At 36.3% G+C, this 24,107-nt stretch overlaps 1 protein-coding gene across 2 annotated transcripts in view; it reads right to left on the bottom strand.

Annotated features, from left to right (window-relative positions):
* Positions 1-3,026: 3,026 nt before the first annotated feature.
* The window catches only part of NADK2 (NAD kinase 2, mitochondrial), a 33,809-nt gene continuing 12,728 nt past the window's right edge, over positions 3,027-24,107 (bottom strand). The window contains exons 5-13 of one of the 2 annotated variants that reach the window (XM_087815305.1): positions 22,657-22,740; positions 21,740-21,876; positions 18,932-19,010; positions 16,359-16,424; positions 14,952-15,047; positions 8,482-8,537; positions 8,299-8,352; positions 5,528-5,651; positions 3,027-5,039 (exon numbers count right to left, since the gene is read on the bottom strand). In XM_087815305.1, coding sequence (XP_087671431.1) covers positions 4,901-5,039; positions 5,528-5,651; positions 8,299-8,352; positions 8,482-8,537; positions 14,952-15,047; positions 16,359-16,424; positions 18,932-19,010; positions 21,740-21,876; positions 22,657-22,740 — 835 coding nt within the window. In that variant the 3' untranslated portion in view covers positions 3,027-4,900. The remainder of the gene's footprint in view (positions 5,040-5,527; positions 5,652-8,298; positions 8,353-8,481; positions 8,538-14,951; positions 15,048-16,358; positions 16,425-18,931; positions 19,011-21,739; positions 21,877-22,656; positions 22,741-24,107) is intronic. The other variant, XM_087815306.1, reaches the window with a different exon arrangement.

Below are 24,107 nucleotides of genomic sequence, written 5' to 3'. Positions count from 1 at the left end.
ACCTCCAACAATCATTAACTTACGCCCAGTTCATTTTACCCATCTCATCCCTCCCTGCCGCAACAGCCCCAAACACAAGATAATGGTGAAGCCAAGCCCAGACCTGTGATTTCATCAGTGATTTAGTCTGTACCTAGAAAAGACAGAGATTCTCCTGTGTTAATTTGGAAACATGAAATGTCAGTTGTCTCAAATGTTTTCTTCCATGGGTTTGCTTTGATCAGGCTCCAACCCTGCTTTGGGTTGACCTTCTCTATAAATTAAGGTTTAACTGGCCTACATTGTATTAGTTTCAGGTGTACAACATAATGATTCAATATTTGTAAATACTGAAAAATAATCACAATGCGTCTAGTTAACACTTGTCACCACACTTACAGAACTTTTTATGATGAGAACTTTTAAAATCTACTTTCAAATATGCAGTACAGCGTTATTAACCATAGTAGCCCTGCTGTACATGACATCCCGTGACTTATTTTATAACTGGAAGTTTGTAGCTTTTGACTCATTTACCCATTTCACCACCACCACCCCTCCACAAGCCTCTGGCAACCACCAATCTGCTTTGATTTATTTCACTAGCATGATGCCCAAGGCCCATCCATGTTGTCATAAATGGTAAGATTTTATTTTTTATGGCTGAATAATATTCCATTGTATATGTGTGTATACACAACAGAAACACTAACTCAAAAAGATATATGCACCCCATGCTAATTATAGCGTCACTTACAATAACCAAGATATGGAAACAATCTAAATGTCCACTGATGGATGAATGGGTAAATAAAAGGTGGTATATATTAATATCATCTACCCATTTTTAATCAGATTTTCTTTTTGCTATTGAGTCGTATGAGTTCTTTACATATTTTGGATATTAACCCCTTATCAGATATATGATTTGCAAATATTTTCTCCCATTCAGCAGGTTGCCTTTTCATTCTGTTGATGGTTTCCTTTACTCTGCAGCATCTTTTTAGTTTGATATAGTCCCACTTGTTTATTGTTGCCTTTTGTTTATTGTTGCCTTTTGTTGCCTTTGCTTTTGGTGTCAAATCCAGGACTATTGTCAAGGAATTTACTGTCTACTTTTTCTTCTAGGAGTTTTATGGTTTCAGGTCTAACATTTAAGTCTTTAATCCATTTTGCATTAATTTTTGTGTATGGTGTAAGTTTGTGGTCCACTTTCCCCAACACCATTTATGGAAGACTGTCTTTTCCCTATTGTATGTTCTTGGCTCCTTTCTCATAAATTAACTGATCAGACAGGAGTGGGTTTATTTCTGGGCTCTCTATTCTGCTCCATTGATCTGTTTTTATGCCAGTACCTGTTTTTATTACTACAGCATTGTCATATAGTTTGAAATCAGGAAGCATGATGCCTTTGTTCTCAAGATTGATTTGGCTGTTTGGGGTCTTGTGTGTTCCATATAAATTGTAGGATTGACTGTTCTATTTCTGTGAAAACTGCCACTGAAATTTTGATAGGATTGCATTAAATCTATAGATTGCTTTGGGTAGTATGGACACTTTAACAATATTAATTCTTCCAATCCATGAACATGGAATATCTACTTATCTTCAGTTTCTTTAATATCTTACAGTTTTCAGTGTACAGGTCTTTCACCTCCTTAATTAAATTTACTTTTAGGTATTTTATTCTTTTTGATACACTTATAAATGGGATTTTCTTAATTTCTTTCTGATAGTTATTAGTGTACAGAAATGCAAGATTTCTGTATGTTGGTTTTGTATCCTGCAACTTTACTAAATTCATTTATTCTAAGAGTTTTTTGGTGGGGTCTTTAGGGTTTACTAAATATATGCCATCTGCAAATAGTGACAGTTTTACTTCTTCCTTTCTAATTTAAATGCCTTTTCTTTTTCTTGGCTAATTGCTCTAGCTAGGACTGATTTGACATTCTCAAATCTTATCATCTTTGAGTCCCCTCCGCCCACCTTTTTTTTCTTGCAGTTTATCTATTGAAGAAACTAGGTTCTTTGTCCTGTGTTCCACTTTCTGGATTTTGCTGATGTAATTCCTGGAGTGACATTTAACAAGTTAATCTGTCTCCTATTTCCACAAACTGGTAATCAGATCTAGCAGCACACAACTCTAGATCAAGGGTGATTTTGCACCCCATGAGACACTAGTAATATCTGAAGACATTTTTGGTTGTCACAAGTGGAGAGGTTTCATTGGCATCTAGTGGGTAGAGGCTAAGGATGCTGTTAACCACCCAACAACAAACAGAGGACAGCTTCCCATAACAAAGTATCTGGTCCAAATGTCAATAGTACAGTGTAAAGAACCCCTGATCTACAGGCTTATCAAGTTTTTTTTTGAGGAGATATTTGATAGGTATTAGTATGTTCTTCCATCAAGAGACATAACATCTGGCTGTTGTTTTTATGATATTAACATCTGCTTCCAGCCCTTGATTCCTCCTCTTCTATATCCTAGCCACAAGTTGCAGAGTTATGAGGAACACTCTGGCCAAGTGCAAAATTCTTATTTCTGGATAAAGTGACAACACCGTGTCCTTATTATCCTGGTGAACTCAGTCACAATCCAACATTTACTGAAGGTCTACAGTGTGGAGGATACTGTGTTTGAACAACATGGAAGAAGGTACAGAGCATATAAGGAAAGGTACTAGTTTTGAGGACTGGGGGAACTAGAACCCCTTTCCAGTGGATACACTAACCGTGAACAGGGAAAAAGGCAACCTCCTCTTTCATTCCCACTGCTCTGCCGTAATTTGATTTACTGGGGCCATAAATATGTGTATATGGAGTGTCAAAAATACTAAGTTGAAATTATCTGAAGAGTCTCTACACTTACAAGGTAAGCCATTTATCCTCTGATTATATACAAATCACTGTTCTGTGTCAGAGATTAGCAGTGAATGACGTCAACAGGGCAAAGAATAATATATAGCAGTGGGGGGAAAGACTTTTGAAACAACTTGAGAAAACCAGGTTTTCAAATAACCTCATTAAGAATTAAGGAAATAAATGAAGTAAAAAAGAAGGGATAACAATAGTTTAATTTTATTCACATCTTGCCATTAAAGGTTAATTCATAAAAACATTTTTGCTATTCTAACATCCTTTGCCTCTCATCATCTCTTACAAATCCCCAGCACATAGCAGAAATATTATAAGTTATATTGCAAATGGAGCACATTAAGCATTTTTTAAACCTTTAAAATATGGCTTATGAACAATTTTACACAGCAGGTGACCTATTAATATGTTACATATTAACAGACCTATCATACCTACCATATAGATAATCAGATTTTCTTGATATTAAAGATGGAGTTGGCATTTTTGTCAAGAAGGCATTTTAAAATTAGGGGAGTTTCTAAAGTGTAGAATTTTATTTTACTAAGTAGATCTTAAGTATATCACTTTTAAATCAAACCAGAAACTACAACCAGCTCTGGGAAAACACTAATATTAACTGTATGCACCATGGAAACTGTTTGCTAATGAGCATACAGATGCTCTTAACTAAGGAAAAAAACCAGATTCTTGTTCTAGATATACATCAAACCTAGATTACTTTTGTGTAGTCACATTTGTATAAAAATCTGACAGAACATGTTAAATGTTGGCAAAACTAAGAGCACTCAATTTGATTATACATCCTAGCTTTTATAGAATTCTGAGTTCACTCGACTCAAGTTCTATCAGGATAGTCCATTTCATTCTTCAGCATATACCCAGCAATTGATATAGTGCATGGCAGAGAATGGGTAGTCAATAAATGTTTCAATGATTGAATAAAAATTTTTAATAGCAAGTAAAAAAAACATATACCTTTGAATAAATGGCATGAGACTACTAATGGTTTCATGATGCAGCAATAGGTGCTTTTTATGAAGAGTCTAGGCTCACGTATGAGTAGATCAAGAATTAGATAAAAATAACTCCCACCAAAATAAAGGAACTCTTGGGGGGTGTGGGCGAGGCAGGAGAAAAGCCGTAACATTTTACCCTCCAAAGCCAAGGTGTGTGAAACTTGGAATATGAGCTAGGTGAGAACTACCATGATATTAAAAGTAGATAAGAGTAGTTTTTAAAGGTTCAACCAAACTCCTAACAAAATATGTCTCACCAGTTCTTCCTTTGAGTCTCTGAATCTGTGTTGAGTTTTAAATGTGGAAGAAGGCTATTAGACTCAAGTCATTGTTTAAATATTGTCTATGACCTAAAATAGCTACGGGGTAATTAATCCGTTTGCAACAGCATCATGATTCTGTCCAGTTTCAATTCACCCTGCATCTTGTAAAAATTAACCTGAAATTAAATAAAAACTATAAATAATTTCAAAAATGACTGTTTGAACTTCTTAAATCAATAGAGTCATAATAATATTGTGTTCTGAAGTTAGAAAATTCTCAGCACATAGGAAAACATGTTTACCTACTTCATTAGGTCAATGTCAGGATTTATCAAAATTCTCCATCGAACTGCTTTTTAAATCTTGATTTTTAGGTGCTATAAAAAATATACACTAATCAAATGATATGTGTTCCTTCTGACCAGTTCCACAAAGTTAGGAGGAAAGGGAAGGAAACAGTTAATCCTTTATTTGAACCTAGTTCTCTAAAGTTAAGATGTCAGCACTCTTGGATACCAATCATAAGTAAGATAGAAATTTCACTGGTCGCCACTCTAAACAGTTCAGTCCATCCATTTTCTTACACAGTGAACATCTTTCCACTGATCCAACAGAAGAACACAGATCCCACTTTCTTAGGCACGTGGAGCCCAGGGCCAGCCAGTCTCAACAATAACCAAAAGATGGAGCTCATGGCTGGCAGTCTGCTTCTGCAGTGACAGTATTGTTCCAGTATCAGAATCTGTCACCTGTGGACATGCTTCACGGTTCCAGAAGCACAGTTTGAAGCTCATCTTCTTTATTGATCATCATTGAAGCAATCGCTCCATCATTGAACTCAAAGGAAGTTCCTCCGTCCACAACCATACAGGCATCCCAACAACGAGAACGAACACAAACCCTAAGCCGGAAGCAACATCTCATTAAGTTTTCTTAACCCCCATTAACGGTTTCTTTAAAACCCTTCATTTTTATCTAAAGTGGCAGGTGTAGGCAGAAAAGATATGACTCCTACTCTAAACATTTACTGCTCCACGATTTAGATTTTCCTAAGTGTTTATCCTGCTTTTATTCCACAACACATGAGGAAAGTTGCTTTCCAGTCAGTTTCTTTTAAAATAACTCAATCTAATTGCAGTCTAAATACATTTCGGAAAATTCCACATCACCCAAGTAACTATGCCCCTTCTAGTCACTGAAATGTTAGTGTCTCTAAAATGGCACATTAAGTTTGAAAGAAAATATTTTAGCCAGGTGAGCACAACGCCTTATTAGTTCCACAGGTTCTACTTCTCCCACCAGGCTTGGTTAGAATGGAATTACTTTTAAAACCAGGTGCTTTATAATTATAAGGGATGAAACAGTCACAGTCAGACTTTGGACACTTACTTTGAGGTGAAACAACGCTGACGACTGCTTGAGAAAACTCTGTTTGCTATTGGTTCTCGAATACTGAAAAGTATTTTTGGTTCTTCTGGACTATAGAGCAGCGATTCATTATATTCATTTGTTACTATGAAGAAAATAAAACAAGTATTAGCACATTCAGTTAGATGGTCACTTGAGAAGTGCAAAATGGAAAGTGGGTGCTATCCACAACTTAAAGCAGTTACACAGGTCTGCTCCGTATAAAGTATCTTGGAACTCACTACGTGTCCCACTAAAACAACAACAACAAACCTTATAAATGAAGATTAGGTTCCAAGATTAGTCTACAGAAGCCTGCATCACTCACAATATAGAATAGGTTGGAAAAAAGAAAAGAAATTCAAAGCTAGTAATTAAACAAAAATAAAGGAACTAGTTTATGGCACTCAAAAATGGAACCTGAGTTGCGATATTCCCCTGCCAAGTTCTTTTTCAAAATACCATGTCAAAGAGTTCGCAAGTACGATTATAAGTTAATAGTCTTGACATTAAATGCAATCTCAAACAATGACGGGCAATATGCTTTCACTTGAAAATGCCATTATTCGCCCAGCCGGGCGTGGCTCAGCGGTTGAGCATCGACCTAGGATCTAGGCGATCGGGGTTCGATTCCCAGTCAGGGAACACGCCCGGGTTGCGGGCTGCAGCCGATCAATGAATCTCTCATCATTGATGTTTCTTTCTCTCTCCCTTTCCTTTCCTCTCTCTGAAATCAATAAAAAGATATTAAAAAAAAAAAAAAATGCCATTACTCTATAGTTTTATTTTTTTTAATATATCTCTATGAATTTCAGAGAGAGAAAGGGAGAGGAAGAAAGAGAAACATCAATGATGAGAGAGTCATTGATCAGCTGCCTCCTGCAAGCCCCTGATTGGAGATCGAGCCCACAACCCGGGCATGTGCCCTGACAGGGAATCGAACCTCCAATCTGCTGGATCCTAGGTTGATGCTCAACTGCTGAGCCATGCCCTGCCAGTCTGATATAGTTTTAGAAATCAGTGGGACTTGCTTTCTCTCTAACCAAAAAAATACATGACAGTTGGTGGGCAAAGCACAAACTAGCTCAAGTCAACCGTATAAACATATCAGGCTTGAAAGAACTCTGTTTAGCAGAACATTGGAAGACATTACAAGACTGTCAGATAATCTACTGCATTTTCCAAAATTGCATTGGAATTATGGGGTTCTTTTTAAAAAAATCTAACTCATTTTCAAATATAAGATTTTTGCCTCGCTGGGAACACACACATTAAGTATGTGCTGGCTCTGAAGAAAGTAGTTCAAGTGTAAAGTGACTGCAGCTCTGGCTTTCACTGTTGCTTCTGAAGACAGTCAGATCTTCAAAGGAATGATGTTCACTCATAAAGCAGTTTGTTTATTAAGGCAAAAGTCAATCACTTTCTTTTATATGTACCCTTAAATTAATTTACATACCGGATATAAATTTCAGTTGGCCTCTATGTATTACGTTTTAAGTTAAATTACATAAGGAACACTCAATTACTATACATGCCCAATTTTCTTTTCTTTGAATAGATTTAATGCTAATGCTAGCTCATAAGCCATGATTAAAATAATCTGTTAGCTATCAAATTGAGAGGAAAAGACAGAGTCCATTTTAGAGAAATGGAAGGGAATTCAGAGATTTAGTCCTGTTTTCAAACTAATTTAAAGGCAAACTGTCTCCCCAATAAAGGGTTTCTTGTGTAGAAACGCAAATACACAGATATGTGGACTGATACTGTAATACTTCCTCATGTGCTGCTCAGTGTACTGCTGAATCAGTTTAAGGGCACCGACAAGAACAAGTTACTCTGATGACTCAAATTCAAGTGTGTTCATGGGTGGATGAGTTTTAATCGTATAGGTGCTGATATCTACTCTATGGCTATATTTTACTTTGGTTTTATATGTTAACAAATCCTTACAAAGGAAGGTAGGTGCAACTATAAACATGTTTGGGCTTTTTTGTTGTTTTTAAAAATAACTTCATATCGAAGGATACTCTTCAATTAAACAGACCGTAAGGGAAGCTTTTGTTTGAGGTCTGTACAACAATGATCCTGGTAAATGAATGGACTTCAGTGTGTTAAAATTTCATATGCAAATCAAATGAATGTGTTTTTCAGAATTTAAATATTTTTTTATATGAAGACTCATTTCACAGCAGAGGAAATGGAGGAGTAGAGAATCAGTCTTGCCCACAGTTTCTCAGTGGGTCACTGGTTGGTCTGGGACTGCAACCCAGATCTTCAAATTTCCCATCAGTATTCTTTCTCTCAACAGAAACAGGTCTCTTAAAGGAACCCTAAAGTAACTAGGCAGGAGTAGGCAGGAGAAAGTCAAACAGAACATTTAAGTGACTGTGAAGATAAGCATTTACAGTTCAGTGAATTTCTCTTCATTCAGAGGATATTGTCACACTGAGTTCAGGTGTGCATTTCCCATTTGCCAGATATGTATTCTTCTATATTTTCCTATTCCCCAGGACATATTTGCAGCTACGCTGTTTCTGACATATAGGTTATATTTTATGGTTGACAAAAATCATAATATAAAAGTCCAATTTTAAATTTTTGTTTAAATATATTCAAAGGGATATTAAAAGCATGTTTGAGTTAAAGAAAGTACTGTGCTCTGCTAAACAGACAAGTACACATCACAGTAATATCCTAAAATCAATACAGAACTTAAGTGAAACTGTTAGTAATTATGATCATTTGTCACTGACCTTTCTCTACCAGTTCTCTGTTCAATGGAAGACTTAAATTTCCTTGTCGTTTTGCTATTGAAAAAGGAAAGGGAGAAAATATCTTGATTAAATAAAATGTTTTGTATCATAATAGCTACCATAGCATAAAACATATACATTCTATAGCATATTATAATTTATAGTAGCTATTTTGGTACTCACCAATATTTAAAACATCTTCCACAGCCTGAGTTGCAACCCTGTTAATATTGAATGACCTAGAAACAAACACCACATAAATTCTTTCTTATTTTAATTCTAAAAACAAACTAAAAATGAAAAGGAATAATCTACTTAATATACAACTCTTAGAAATTGTCAGGAAAAAAACAACCAAAACACAAAAGCCACTTCACCCAGTTTTAAAAAGTGGGTCAAGTACATGGGCAAACAATCCATAGGCCAATATGAAAAAAATGTTCCTTCTTACTCATACTTAAGGAAATGCAAATTAAAACAAGTTTTTCCTCAGATGTACAAGAATAAAAAACTGATAAACAATGTTTGGCATGGGTATGGGAAAGAAGGATTCTCATACACCGATGGAATTATAGAAGTTGCAGTCAAAGAGCAATTCTGCACTATTAAAATTTTAAAAGAACATTCTTCAATCTAGTAATTGATTGTAAAATATACCTGCATATATGATACACAAAGATAGAAGGATATTTACTGAAGCATTGTTTATAACAGCAACACAACTATATGTAGCAAAACTCAAATATATGTAGCAATAGGAAGCTGGTTAAATAAACTATAGCTACTCAGCAGGGTATTATGTAGATACTAGAAAGAATAAAATAGAACTACATGTGCTGACATGCAGAAATAACCCATTTGTTAAGTTAAAAAAAACCAAAGGCATTATACAGAATATATATACTAGAGATTTGAAATTAAGTCTGCTTTTCATTACACACCCTTTTGTACTACTTACCATATTTTTAACATGTGTATTTCTTTAAGTCATAAAATAGCTTCCTTAAAGGTGAGAAATTTTTTGCCAGTATGCTGCCTTACTTAACCACTTAAAAACAAATGTTAACACAAACATGAATAACTTTTAAAAGTAGCTCTGTCCTAGGGTCTATAAAGATGGTTAAAGAAAGGTGTTTTTTAAAAAAAAAAATTCTCCTAGAAAACTTAAGACGTATTCTCCTGCCTCATACTCTCTCCGGTGGCATCCGCACACAACCCTAATGGAAGCAATAGCAATGAGTCAACTCCAACCGAATTCCAGGACTTTAGCTTTTTCTGAGGATGATAATAAAGACTCCATATACCATTCTAACCCTGCATTCTTCACATTTTGAAAATGTAGAAATATTTTGAACATTTCCTTAAGAAAAATGCAGATACAGAAATTTTTACATCCAAAATTTGAGGTGACGCACACACCAAATCCCTCTAAACTCTGGCCCTTGCCTATCTATTTTCACCATTACCTGCTCTCCGATTTCACATTCTGACCACACCAAGCTCACTCTTGCCCATGTACCTTGCTCATACTTACTATTTGGTATAAAGCAAAATAGTGTATGTGTCCTGTCATTGTTTAGTGTAAGTTCCCAACACCTATCTCGCGTCACATGCTGTGAAACGAAGCACTTAGGGCACTACCTGGCCCATGGCAAGAACTCAATACTAAATGAAAATGTCTAGTGCACAGGATATGTATACGTTATATTCCAATTCCTGTGAATATCCACAATTCCTGTGGCTGGATGGAAGACACTGTTTTAGAATTCTATTTTCAGTCTAAAAGTCACATAAAAATGAGCTATGTTTATTAGGGTTCCATTGAATTCAAATATATAAAGGGCAAAAAATTTTAGTAACTAATATCTCTTACTGTAGTTAAGATTTAACTTAAGAGAATAAAAGGCTAAGAAGACTTGCAGTAATATTCCTAGATTCCTATTAAGGAATACCACATTCTGATTAAAACCAATCCAAACTAAGTTCTCTGAATTGGAATTAAATTAAGACTAATTTCCTATGGTTAGAACCTGGATCTCAGCCAATTCACCCTACCTTTAGAAGTGGTTTATATTATACATCAAAGACAAACTAGATGACTAAGCAGGTGTAAGCTAGCACGTGACCACTTTTTTCCTTTAACCTTCACCACTCTAAGAGTTCCCATTTGAAATCAGACATACCTTGTACTAAAGACAACAAAACTGAAAGGCATATTGACTCCCCTATCTTCATCAGCTAGCAAAATTGTCTTCACTTAAGAACACTCCTTCACTCTGATTTAAGTCTGCTAGGACTGAAATGTGTGGAGGAGGAGGACTGGGGACGGTCTTAAGAACTAACAGAAACATCCTACTCTATAGTCCATCTCCCTGCATACGTAGCAAATCATGTTCCGATGGGAAAAGGGGACCGAGATAACGCAACGATTCAGAAACACCTGCTATACATAACCCCTACATCCTATGTCCTGTGGAAGAAGATCTGGAAATGCAAAAATGGGATAGCTATTCCATAAAACCATTTTCCCCCTGGGCACACAGGCTGTATTTTCCATCCCCTCTTGCCCCCTTGCCATGTGACTGAGTTCTAGCTGAAGGAATGAGTGGACATCATGGATGGCACTTCTATACCTCTCTCATAAACCTCCCACACAGGACCCGCATGCTCCTCTGCCTCCTGTGGCTGGATGGAAATGAGCACAGCAACTTTAGGAGCTATGTTTAAAAGATGGCAGAGCTGCATGATGGAAGGAGCCTGGCTCCCTGACTCACTACTTGGAGGACAACCACCTGACAATCAGAACACCCACTTGGACTTACAAGAACAAGAAATAAACGTCTATGGTGCTAAGCCACTGAGACTGGAGGTCACAACAACTAGCCTACTCTAAATTATTATACATTTCCACATTCCATATTCAAAGCAAGGACTGAGAAGGTCATATAGCAAAACAGACTTTTCTCTTTCTGTATAAAGAATTACTAATAATAAAGGAAACAGGCTATCCTAGGTCTTTTCTTTCCAGTGATTCCTCAGGGGTCTACAGGTTAGTTAAATCTAGAATTTAAATCCTGCCTTCACCATTTATTAGCCACATGGCTTTGGGCACACCAGTTAATTTCTGAGACTCTTTATACTCTATATTCATTGAGTCCCCCACTTCTAGAGTATTTTCGAGAGTTTACATAATATACTTAAGACAAAGAAAATGCTTAGAAATAGTGATGTGATGAGATAAAAATTAATGTACAGAAATGTACAGCTTTCCCTCAATCCCAGGGATTCTCTTCTCTCCCTCCATTTTCTGAAGAGAAAAAAGACAAAGATGAATGTAAACTTCAATCAGAGCAAAAGATTTATCAGTGGTGGGAGGGAAGAGGGTAGAACATGTTAGAAGTAAGCAAGCTGCATAGGGCTAAGTAGAGCAGAAAAGAGACTGAGTAACCACGGTGGCAGGGACAGGATACAGTTAGTAAGAAAGTTCTATACCCGAGCACAGGAAACAACAGGAGACTTTAATAAGCAACACAGAAAAGGCTGAAATTCTAATCTAAGCCACATTATCCAAATGAAACTTCAACACAGGACTCAACTATAAGTGTGTGGCACGGGAGAGGAGGTACTTTACAATATGATGGCTCTTATTTTTTTTTAATATATCTTTATTGATTTCAGAGAAAGGAAGGGAGAGAGAGGGAGGAAGGAAGGGGGGGGAGGGAGGGAGAAAGAGAGAAACATAATGATGAGAGAGTCACTGACTGGTACTGCACGCCCCCTACTGGGGATCGAGCCCACAACGTGGGCCTGTGCCCTGACCGGGAATCGAACCGCAATCTCCTGGATCCTAGGTCAATGCTCAATGGCTGAGCCACGCCCAGCCGGGCAATGGCTCCTATTCTTTATGTTCTTGTCACTATTCAAAGGCTGAAAACTAAACCTATCAAAATTACAAACACATACATACACACACCACACACACAGCAGAAGTCAAAGTCCACTGCCTTTAGCATAGAGAAGCACTATTTCTCCAAGGTTGGTAAGTTTACCTTGATAGTTCTTCAATACCATCTAGTGACTACTCTCAGCTGAGTGACTTCTAGATAACTCCCCCTCTCCATTTTAAAGTTGGCAATGAAAAAGGCATTACTTTGGAGTCAAGCTCACCTGTGCTTGTATCCAGGTTCTGACACCTGTTGTTGTGACCTCAGCCTTGTTATTTGTCCTGGCTAAGCCCCAATTTCTTCCTTTACAAGCAGGAATACTACTACCTTCTTGCAGGATTTCCATGAGGATTACCGTCAATGTATAAGAAGTACCTAGCACAGTATATTCAAAGTAGTAGGGGTTAAATAATTGATAGTTTGCATTATAATGCATAAAATGGAACAGAATCATAGAAGTTCTGAGGATAAAGCAATCATATTTATCTGTTCCATTTCCCTCATTTTGCAGAAAAGAAAATGTGTACATGGTGACAGAGCTGGTCAGTGGTTTCGCCAGGTCTCGACTTGCAGGCCACACTCTGTGCCATTCTACCATTCTACCCATTTTTAAGGGATGAGAATCCTGGGAGAAGAAAAGGGAAAGAACATGGAAAACTTTCTAATTCGCAATCCAGTTTTCAACAAGTAACATACCATGTTGAGCAGAAAAGATGTTATGATAAATTAAAGCTGTTAATTTAATGTTTTCAATTTATGAGATGGTTACAAAATAATTTTACAGCATATTATATGATTATATTTATTGTTTCAAATAATTATTAGAAAAATCATTTTAGAAATATAGGTCTTCTCACTGGCCTTCAGGAAAATAAGATATTAACCAATCGTTTAAAATGATTCTTCTCATTTTTTCCCAAAGGTTCATTTATTTGACTAAGACCAGGATTTTCTTTTAAAGATGTTAAGTTATTGAGTACTTATGAAACAAGTGATGTGATGTCTGAAAATTACTTCAAAGTGGGTCTTTATAGGAGGAAAGGAGATACAGGGGAACAGAGAAAACAAGACTGGACATGAGTTGATAACTCCTGAATCTGGCTAATGAGTACAAGGGGATTCATTATACTATTTTTCCTACTCATTTATATTTAAAATTTTCCACAATGAAAAGTTTTAAAAAGTAATGCTGAAAAATAGGAACTAAAACTCCATTTTAAACTATCCAAACTTAAGCACTTTTTGTGAACATGTAGTCATTTATTCAAAAAAGATCTGCAGGAATATGTATGAGGTCCTATGATATGCACACAAAACTTAAGCAGGAAAAAAACAAAAACACTAGTCACCATCCTAAATGCCTCACGTTGCTCAAACTAGCAGGATATTAGCATGTTAGATAATCAGTAATGTGGTAAGTGCTGAGAAAAATAGGCTGGGAAGGACAGAAAAGGGATTAATTATGCTTATGAAAAAAACTAGGTCCTAATGAAGTCTTCCTACAAAGAACAACATGTGAAGACTGGCTTTTTCAGGCAGTGGATGGGAAGCAGAGTGTTCAAGTATTCAATGAAGAAAGAAACTGCACTGAGTAAAAACAAAAAGCCCAGAGAGAGCATGGCTTGTGCTGAGAATTCCAAGTAGCCTGCAGTGTGTGCAGTGTGCTGAGGGGGTAGGCAGAGCAGCAACAGGCTGGCAGTGTAGCTCAGGTCATATTTAAAGGGCCCTATACGACTGACTGAATAAGCTGAGCAGTCTCAGGAGTCAGTGAAAGTTTTAAATCACTGAAGGGGTAGAGTCATATTTTATCTACATTTTAGAAACATTACTCCGTTGGCAGTATGGATGACAGCCTGAAGAACAGAGGGTCAGGCATAAAGACTATTCACTAAAATGATGGGGCCTGGGCCAAAAAATAGCAGAAGAGGCTGAAAAGGGGGGCAAGGATTTCAGAAGTGCCGCTGACTGGATTCAGAGACTGGTATGTGGAGAGGGGAGAACAGAAGTCTCAAACCTACGAGCAGGTTTGTAGGGAAGATGTTTTTCCTCTGGAGCATTAACTCAGGGTAAACAAGGATACTATTAAGCAATGCAAGGAACACAGGAAGAAAAACCGAAGACAATAAATTCAGTTTAAATGCACTAAATCTGAGAAGCTATTACCATTCTCTCTGCTAGGTAATTTTAGAAGGTGAGTTCGTACTCAGGAGAGAAGACTGCCACAGGTAGAAGTCTGGGAGGCACCTGCATGTGTGCTAAGAAGCAGAAGAGACTACCCAGAAAGAGGTCACAGGGTAAATGAGACACTGGAGGCCCAGGTTATCTCTGGTTAGACCTTTAACCTCCAGCATGTTTTTTTTTTGTATTGGACTTTGTTTTCATTTTACTGTTATTTAAAATATTCATTTAAAAAAAATATGTAGTATCTAAAAACATTTCTCACCTTCTGTTTTCTCTTTACAAATCTAGTGAGGCAGGCTAAATAAGGACCAAATAAGGACCAAAGCTAGGATGCCGCTGTGGTCTAAGACGTCAAGGCAAAGGCTTCTAGACCCAATCCATGAGTGAGCAGAAACCAAGCCAGCCAACCTAACACCAGGCTGCCTCTGTGTATCCGAAGCCTCAGATATGCCGACACAAGACCACGAGTAAATCACATTACTTAAAATATTTCACAAAAGTCGATAAGCAACATCCCCAGTTACTCACCAGGCCTTTGATCCTGTTCCAGTACACAGATTGAGCCCTGAACTCTTCTGTTTTTCCCAGGGACCATCATCAACTGAAATCTCATAATAGGAGGCCCTATAAATTGAGAATACAAAACTGGATTTGCTGAACTTATGGCTCACAGTAAATAAGACAGTCTTTTTCAGAACCGATGGAATCAAAGTAGGCCAGCCTGACTTAGACATACCTTAGTAGGCACACACATCATGATGCTAATATTAAGTGAAAAGTTAAAGAAAATCTGCATGTCTACATGCCTCTCTGATTCATAGGCTCGAAAGAATGTCAATACTTTAACATTCCAAACAGGAGCGTCTTCTAAATTTTTACCTAGCATTGCTGCTGCTGCTTTTATGGAAACTAACATAAAATTCTGAAATAAGGTTCTGTTATTATTTCAGAATTAAAAAAGAAAAACCATTCTTCGGTTTCTTTCTTGGTAGCTAGTCCTTGATATGTTTAAGTCTCTATCTAATCCTTCGAGTTACCAAGAGTTTCTGCTAAATTTTTGTTGAGTTTCATACTATTATGCATTTGAATTGATAGTAAGCTAACAAGTTCTCAAGAAAATTCTCAACCAGTACTGAACTAGTGGACAAAACTAGAGATAAAACTAAAACTGTAATTTCTTTAAAGATTTATATTTCTTTGAGTATTTCATAAAATGAAATCAAATGGGTTTTCCGACATCAGCAAAAATGACACTATTCTTTAACTGCATGGAAGCATAAATGATTTGCAACTAATCAAAAAAACCTTTGAAACATGTAAAAGCCTATTTTGTAAGCTATATCTTAAAATAATGGTGTCACTAATCAACATTAAGTTCTTTTTCTCTAGCAAATAAAAGTTAAAATAAACCCCTAATAAAATATAGCTTTTCAAAATAATATGTTATTAGACATACTCACAAACACTAACACCCAATGGATAATTTAACTCTTATTCTAACCCTTTCAACTTCTCCTGCTGAGCGCTGGATATATGAAGGTTTACATGATACAACTCCTTTTCATTTTTTCTCTGAACTCAGCATTCTTCATTAAAAGTAAAAGATAGCAAACTTAATATTCACATTTAATCTATTTCATAGCTTGATTACATCTTCTTAGAAAATTAGGAATTTTAGTCTCATTAGGAGCCTGACACATACAGACAAGCCAGCCAAATTATTGGAATGGCTGCTATATAGCAGAATCACATGGGAACAAGAGATTAGAGGTAAGTGGGGCCAGAGCAGCAGAGGCGGAGGAGAACAGGAAGAGTCAGGTGAGACATAATGAGCAAATTCAGTGTCATTCTCTCATGCAGGCTTATCAAGATTAGTCGACCCACAGAATTTTTGTTTCAGGGAAATTATTTTTTTAAGGCAGCAATAAAACTCACAGTCCCTTTAGAGTGGGTATACTTCTTCTTAAAGTGTCCACTGCTACAGCCCAAGAATAAGACATTCTAGGTTAGAACAAATAGGGGGAAAGAGAAAAAAATGGGCTTTTAAAATGTTCTTAATTCTAAGAACATTATAATGAGGCAGGAATAATATTGCTGCACTTTGTATTTTTCAAGCAGACACAGTGAAGGCTAACTAACACAGGATCTGGAATAAGAAATACTGGCTTTATATGGCAGTTCTGATACCATATAAATCTCAATTTTTTCACTGGTAAATACAACTACGTTCCTCACAGGGTTGCTACGAGCGTTAAATGTGATAACACACACAATATACACAGTGCCTGACACAGCAGGCATCTAATAAGGGCTCATCATTTCCTTCCTGCCTACGGGTCTATGTCACAGAACCTTTCAAAGTAAGTTCTAATCCCTTCAACAGTGAAACCTCTTCCAATAGCATCAGAAGACCACCCACTGCTGTCCTTATCTTAGTAAAGACATAAGGTGAGGCATCAAAGAGCACAAAAGCAGCAGCACCAGATACTGTTTAGGAGATAAACCAACCAAATCACTACTGCCACAGAAAATAAAAGCATTCATTCTAAAACCTCCTACTGGGACTTCACTGAATGCCCAAAGTCTGTCAATTTATCCCAGTTTTCCTTTTATAAGTTATTTAATGTTTAGTAAGTACAAATTATAAAGCAATGCTAGCAGCAGCTCTCAGAAGTTACCACCTTTAAAATATACAAACATAATAATACAAGCCATTAAACAGCTTCCCTAGAGTTAAAAGCATAAACTCACAGAACATATTTATCTTTGCCCTCTACTCATTTCAATAGACTTTCTCCAACCTCATCTAAGGGTGTCGCTCTCTTCTCCGCCTCACGTGTTGGGCAGCAACAACTAAATTATATTACTATTACTAACTAGTTTCAGTGTCTCCCTCATCTCTACCACATAGGTGTGCCCATTATTCACGCTGTACTGCCTCAGCTGCACACACAGTGTACCCTACTACACTAAGACAAATATATTTTTACACTTTAAAGAATATATTTTTATTACTTTGAAGAATAAATTTTTACTTTTAATAATTTTTTAAGTTATGTATTTTACCACCACTCTCCAAAAAATTAAGATACCACTACCTTTATCTTACTCATCTCTCTATTCCTAGTGGCTCCCATATTACACACAGCAGTGCACAATATATTTTTATGGAATAATTTAAAGTTACATTAATCAAAATAATTACAACTGCTCAAAGAAAGTGTTCCAGTCATCCTGCTGAATCGGGCTGTTCTTTCCAATGCTACCTAAGTGGAGTCATTGGCTAAAACATGGATAGCGTTTTGAATTAACACAAATTTCTCTCACCATAATTAAACTTCTTATGAAAGGATGTGACTTACAACAAACAGTTTCAGAAGGTGTAGAACTGTCCTCAGTAAACTAGGGAATCAACTAAAATGCCTTCAAAAGGTCACATGGTTCTGGAAGCAGGAAAGTGGGACACAGACCCATCTCTAATCTTCAACCCCTAATTTACTTACATATACAAAAAGGAGAAGGCATGTTCTAAAGTACTACCAATAGTTAAACTCACTTTCTATTATAGCAGTCATTTTACAACTAGTAACTAATGACATTTGATAACTGGTAACCAACACAAAAAAAGTTTTGCAAAAAAAATTCTACTGACAATTTATGCCTAAGTTATATTCAACCCACAAAACAAATTTCATCCATAATAAAATATACTATACGTTTATACTCTTAACGAAGAACTTTGTTAACCTTAATTTTTTGCTAATAATGGTTACAAATCTTAACCTGTCAATATACTTGCCTTATGACATTGCACTAAGAAGGATGCAATTATCACTTATGTAGTATTCCTGCCAAAAATGTTTAGTCTGAATCTTATCATGCAGAGCAAAAAAAAAAAATAAAAATAAAAATCACACAAATCCAAAATAAGGGATATTCTGCAAACCAACTGGCTCAGACCACTCAAAACATTAATATCATGAATTACAAAAAAGGAGTGGGGCTAAGGACCTGTTCTTAATTAATTCTAACGGGCCATGAAGGCCACATGCAATGTGTGATCCTTAATTGGAGCCTGCATAAAAACAAGCAAACAAATCAGCTTTAAAGGATGTTATTAAAACAATTAGGTAAGTTTTAATATGACTGTCTATAAAAGTTTTGTATCAATTGCAAATGTATGCCTAGTAAGTATATCATTCTCTTAAACATGTATACTATACATATAAATGCAGCTATATGACAGATTGAAGGTTCTGGGAAATACTGTAGTAAAGAAACCTGAATAACTGTTTAGTCTAGGTTACACAAACTTTTTGGGTCACAGAATCTTCTTTCCTCTTAGTAGGAATTAATGTGTATGAAGGTTTCAGAAATATTTCATTAAATAGTTCTTTTCTATTACTTACAGTGTTAATTATTCACAAATCTTAGGTTGTAGAAATTCAACAAATATCTAAACACTCAAACATTACATTCCAAACTCAAGATCATAGGTTTAAACATACCTGGATGAGAGACTCTCCCCAATGAAGACTTCATTTAGTGCTCTCACTGGCAAAAGCTGGGGTCCTGAAGCCTCAGACCCTGCAGGTAATGAAGAAAAAATTCCAAGAAAGCTCTTAAATTTTAGTAATGTTATGATATAAATTATATAAAACATTAAAATATTCATATTTGTTGTAATAGAATCTATATTAACACTAGTAACATACAAAGTAAGTAACTCTTAAAGTATTCATACTATAAACCTCAAAGTCATCTAACATTATAGCTGCAAGGAAGCCTCTGTCTCTCCAAAACGAATCTTAATTTTTCTTGAAACAATTTTTCAACAGTGGTAAAATATATTTATCTCACAAGATTCCTGTTGTCACACTTAACTTGGCTTTACTCTGGAAACTTCAGAGGTGAAATAATCACGTACCTCCAAAGGAGAGCCACTGTGAATTTAAGCAGCAAATTGCATGCACGGCTCATGTTGGAGACCAAATCAGTTATGTTAGAGATGAGATGGTTTTTTAAGTAGAAAACCTCAAGAGTACTTCAGCAATCACAGCGTTGGAGGAACACTGCCACATCTCCCTTAGTGACACCTAAAAAATGCCACCTTTTCTTCTTTCCCTCTATGGGGCTGTAAGCACAGCTTAACAAGCCATCTTCCTTGGCAATACTTAAAACATCACTCCACCTCACAGAATCCTCCAAAGCATCCCCACTGTGCTTTCTGGATCAAACCTGTGACTGTCACCCTCAAATGGTTTCTTTTATCTTTTATCGGTCTCCAACTAGAAATGCCAGCCCCATCTTCTGAAGGTCACCGATAGCAGATTTACTACACCCAAGGATCTTCCGCTGGGCAAGCACCACACTTTCTCCTCCACATTTTCTCCCAAGTCAAAGCTTAAAAGTCCATCCAATTTTGGTAGTTAGCCTCCAAGATAGTCCCCAGTGATCCCTGCCTCCTGATATTCACATTATTGTGTAACTCTCCCTCTCACAACATACCAGGATTGGTCTGTGTGACTAATGTATGGCGGATGTGATGTGTCACTTCGGAAGTTTAAAGAAGATACCCTGGCTTCTGACCTAGTGGCTCGCTGTCTCAGATCACTTGGTCTGGGAACAGGTATCTCATGAGCAGTCCAGTGGAGAGGCCAGCATGGTGAGGAACTGAAGCTTCCTGCTAATAGCCATGTGATGAGCTTAAATCCCAGTTCACCCTAAGTGGTTTGTGGGTCCTTTTAATTCAAAGACCGTTGCCTAAGTTTTGAAAATTTTTCTTGCAATATTTTTTTAAAATTTTGAGCATTTTCTCTGTTCTTTTTCTAGAATTACCATAAATCAGATGTGAACACCCTGGGTATTACTCAATTTATACGTAATTTTGTTTCTATATATAAAATATCAACTTAGTTTATAAGCTAAAACCAGTGAATCTGAGATAGGAGTCTGAGCAATGAATCTCTGAATACCAATCTACACCTTTCCTGTAAGAAGAGACAAATCCTGAACATCTTCTAGTAGGAGCAATAACTGCAGGTGTGAGATAAAGTAAAATTTCTAGCTAAGATTTTAAAATCTTACTGAATAGTTGCTGCAGTTTTTCAACGTCAGAAATAGGAATTCATATGCATGTAATTACTTAAAAGATTTCCAAAATCAATGATTTATTTTTGTTCAGGGAAAGAAGAAACCTCTTTAAAACATGACCTGAACACACACACAAGTCAGGAACATGCTAACCTATAAAGCTATAAATCACCATAAAAACTCTGGAAAAATAAAATACACACACACATCAAGTACCATGACAAGACAGACAGCAGATATGTAAAGGTAGCTTTTCCTGGTAAGTTTAGCCAGGAAATGAAACAAAGGAGAAAAAATATCTAGGTAGGATATCTCTTAGGATCTTCTTGCACCATAAAAGTCTTAACAGTTGTGGGAAAAGTAGGAAAATGTGACTAGATTATAATCCACAAATAAGCTCAAAACTGAGAATTCACCTTAACTAACTACTTATAACAAAAAAGCTGCGTATCACCTTATGCTGATATTCTCTTAGCAGTTTACACAAGCATTTGAAACACAAATCTGAATGCTGGGATGTGAAATTTCCCAATATGCATGTTTTAATCAGTTACAATAACTATAATAAGTATGTTTAAATATCACTATGTGAATATATAATTATTATGAAATTTTACACAGATTAATTCATTTTATTTAACTCATTTTATTTCTACTGCTTTCTTTTTCCTTTTTGACCTTTCAATGATAAGGGCCAAGAATATTTCCTTAAATATCATCTATCCCCTTGGACATTTTATAATTCTTCCCTAATCAACTAATTTTCTTTTTTTATAATTTTTTTTTAATATTTTATTTTTAATATATCTTTATTGATTTCAGAGAGAGGAAAGGAGATGGAGAGAGAGAGATGGAAACATCAATGATGAGAGTCATTGATTGGCTGCAACCCGCAACCCGGGCATGTGCCCTGACCGGGAATCGAACCTTGATCGCCTGGATCTTAGGTCAAAGTTCAACCACTGAGCCATGCCCGGCCAGGCTCAACTAATTTTCAAACCCATCCTAGAAAACATTTCTTTTAGAAATATGCTATTGCTCTTACTTCGGTATCTAATCAGAGTAAGTTTTACACCTGAAGTAGCTCACTGTACTTAAGTGTTGTCAGTGGCACGGAAATTCCCAAGTAAGTTAATTATAAAGTATTACTGTTAGAAATTAGACATCAAAAGAACTATAAGTTAAATATTGCCCCAAATACATCTAATTCCCAATCCACCTACTTTCATCATGAACTCTTTCAATATTGAAGGCTCTACTATGTTGATTCAAACTTAGTTGCTGTTCATGAAGGTCCACAGGAACGGGGTTTATGCCAGTCCCTTCAAGGTATAACCTGATTCGCTGCCTCCATAACCACCTTAGAAGAGTAAATGAAAAGCAAGTGATGTTAAGACGGAATAAATTAAACTAAGAATTAGACATTACAATTTCACCAAACTAAAAATTCATTTTAAAAAACCTAGTTGTGCCAGGAACAAATTATACTAGAAATACCTCAATTCACAGGTTCCTGCTTAAAGACAGATTTAGAAGTTTATTTCTCTGTTCAGTTATAACGGAAATACCTAATGTTTGTGTATAAAATCTCCCAAATAACTTGAATTAAAGTCAAATTCTTTATCAAGGTAGGTAGTCTGACCACTGAACAAATTCAGTGAAAGAAATATGGAAAAAAACCATCCCCACTGTTTAAGAAACACTTAACATGTAAGACAGAGATACCAAGAATCTCAGCAAGACTGCAGTAGCTCCAACTCTCATTCCGGAACATAGAAGACGAGAAAAGATACAAAATCTCAGGGAATTCAAACACTCAGTTTAGCCAACAGTTTAACTCTTTTCTACATGTTGTAAATAGGTTAAGAAAGTAGAGACATGGTCTCTGTCTCACTGAAGGAGAAAAACCTCCACTTGCAATTACATTATAGGCCAAGTGGCATTTGTCAGGTTTCTCTCCACTGTTCCAATGGGACTAGAATAAGGTAAGTTACATCTGTTTGTGACTCAGCTAATATATTATGGTTTATGGCAACTGTTAAAACTATGGCTAATCCAAATATTATCTAATTCTGTTTAACAGCATTTTAATGGCACATACTTATTAAGATATTTACATAACAAAGAAAGAAATTCTTACCTGAACTCACCACGATAGAACTTCTGTAAGGCTTCTGGGAAGGAATGTGTATATCGAACAGGAAGACACAAATGACCCTCAGACCTTTATTTTAAAAAGGATCGGAAGTGGTGTAAAGGGAAGAAGAAAACAACTTAATTCAAAAATCAGATATGAAATTTTAAAAAATTTCTACTCTATACTTATGTTTTTGCCACAAAATTGTCTGTATTTTTAACAAGAACAAAAAAAGAATGAACAGACACAGTTTAAATCCAGCTTTACTGCCACAATACACAATACTTAGTTTCCACATTACAGTGAAACTGAAAATAACAGCAAATTTGCCATTGACTGACTACCTGCAAAATTATCTAATGGTACAGTGGTGTTTGCATCTTACCTTTAAATTATCTAACTATTAATTTTGGGCAAATCACTTTAGCATCAGCTTCATCTCTATGCTATAAAACCACCAATTTCCAAAGGTTATTCTGAGGAATCAAACTATTTATGTGAAAATGTTTTGAACTATAAATCCCTTTTAAACATCATTTAAAATATTCCAAGTCATTAATAGGAAACTCAAAAAGTTTAATCTGATGTAATGCTTCATTTACTCAAAAAAAATATCCCTATGAACTCCTTCAAGGAGCTAACAGCATGATGTAGAAGACAGAACTTTTTTTATTGCAAATTACAAAGTGTTAAGATTGTCTACAGGTTGCTATAGAAAGGTGAGAGAATATGGCACCTAATGTGACAGAAGGTGTCCAAGGAGCTCAATGATCATCAGTCTTGAAGGAAAGTGCTTCCAACTTGAAGGGAAGGTTGAGAGTAGGCTTGGCAAAACAAACTCTTGGTAGTTACTAAGTTAACTTGTAAGTGTGAAGAGCAGAAAAAAAGGTTTTCACAAAGTTGTGACTAGTCAATTTCTTTATCTGAGAGGTCAACGCTGGGGTTAAAAAAACTGTTCACTGCAATACTTTACATAGTGCTAAGTATATAAAAGGTATTAACAGTCATTTGATAAAACAATTCCTGCTGAGGTCAACTGCAGATCTGAAACACTCTAGAGAGAAGAATCCCTCATGAGGTTAGTCAGATTATCTGCTAGCAACGTAAGCATCTGAAAGCTTGACTTAGCCTGGAGGATTCACTTTCAATGTGGCTCACTCACATGCCTGGCAAACTGGTGCTAGCTGTTGGCAAGAGGCCTCAATTCCTCTCCACTGAGGCTCTCCATGGGGCTGCTTAGGTATCTCACACCATGGTGGCTGACTTACCCCAGAATGAGAGATCCAAGAAGCTACAATAGAAGCTGCAATACTGTTTACAGCCTAGCCTTGGAATCCGTACACAGGCATACATATTCTATTGATCATAGAGGCTAGCCCTGATTGAATATATAAGGGGGGAGGGAACCACATACAGGTATAAATACTAGGAAGCTGCTACTAGGAAACTGCTAC

The sequence above is a fragment of the Miniopterus natalensis genome, chromosome 3, assembly GCF_054644295.1.
Source record: "Miniopterus natalensis isolate mMinNat1 chromosome 3, mMinNat1.hap1, whole genome shotgun sequence".
NCBI classification, from domain to species: Eukaryota; Metazoa; Chordata; class Mammalia; order Chiroptera; family Miniopteridae; genus Miniopterus; species Miniopterus natalensis.
The sequence above is the reverse complement of the archived record's forward strand: the minus strand, read 5'-3'. Positions and strand labels throughout refer to the sequence as shown.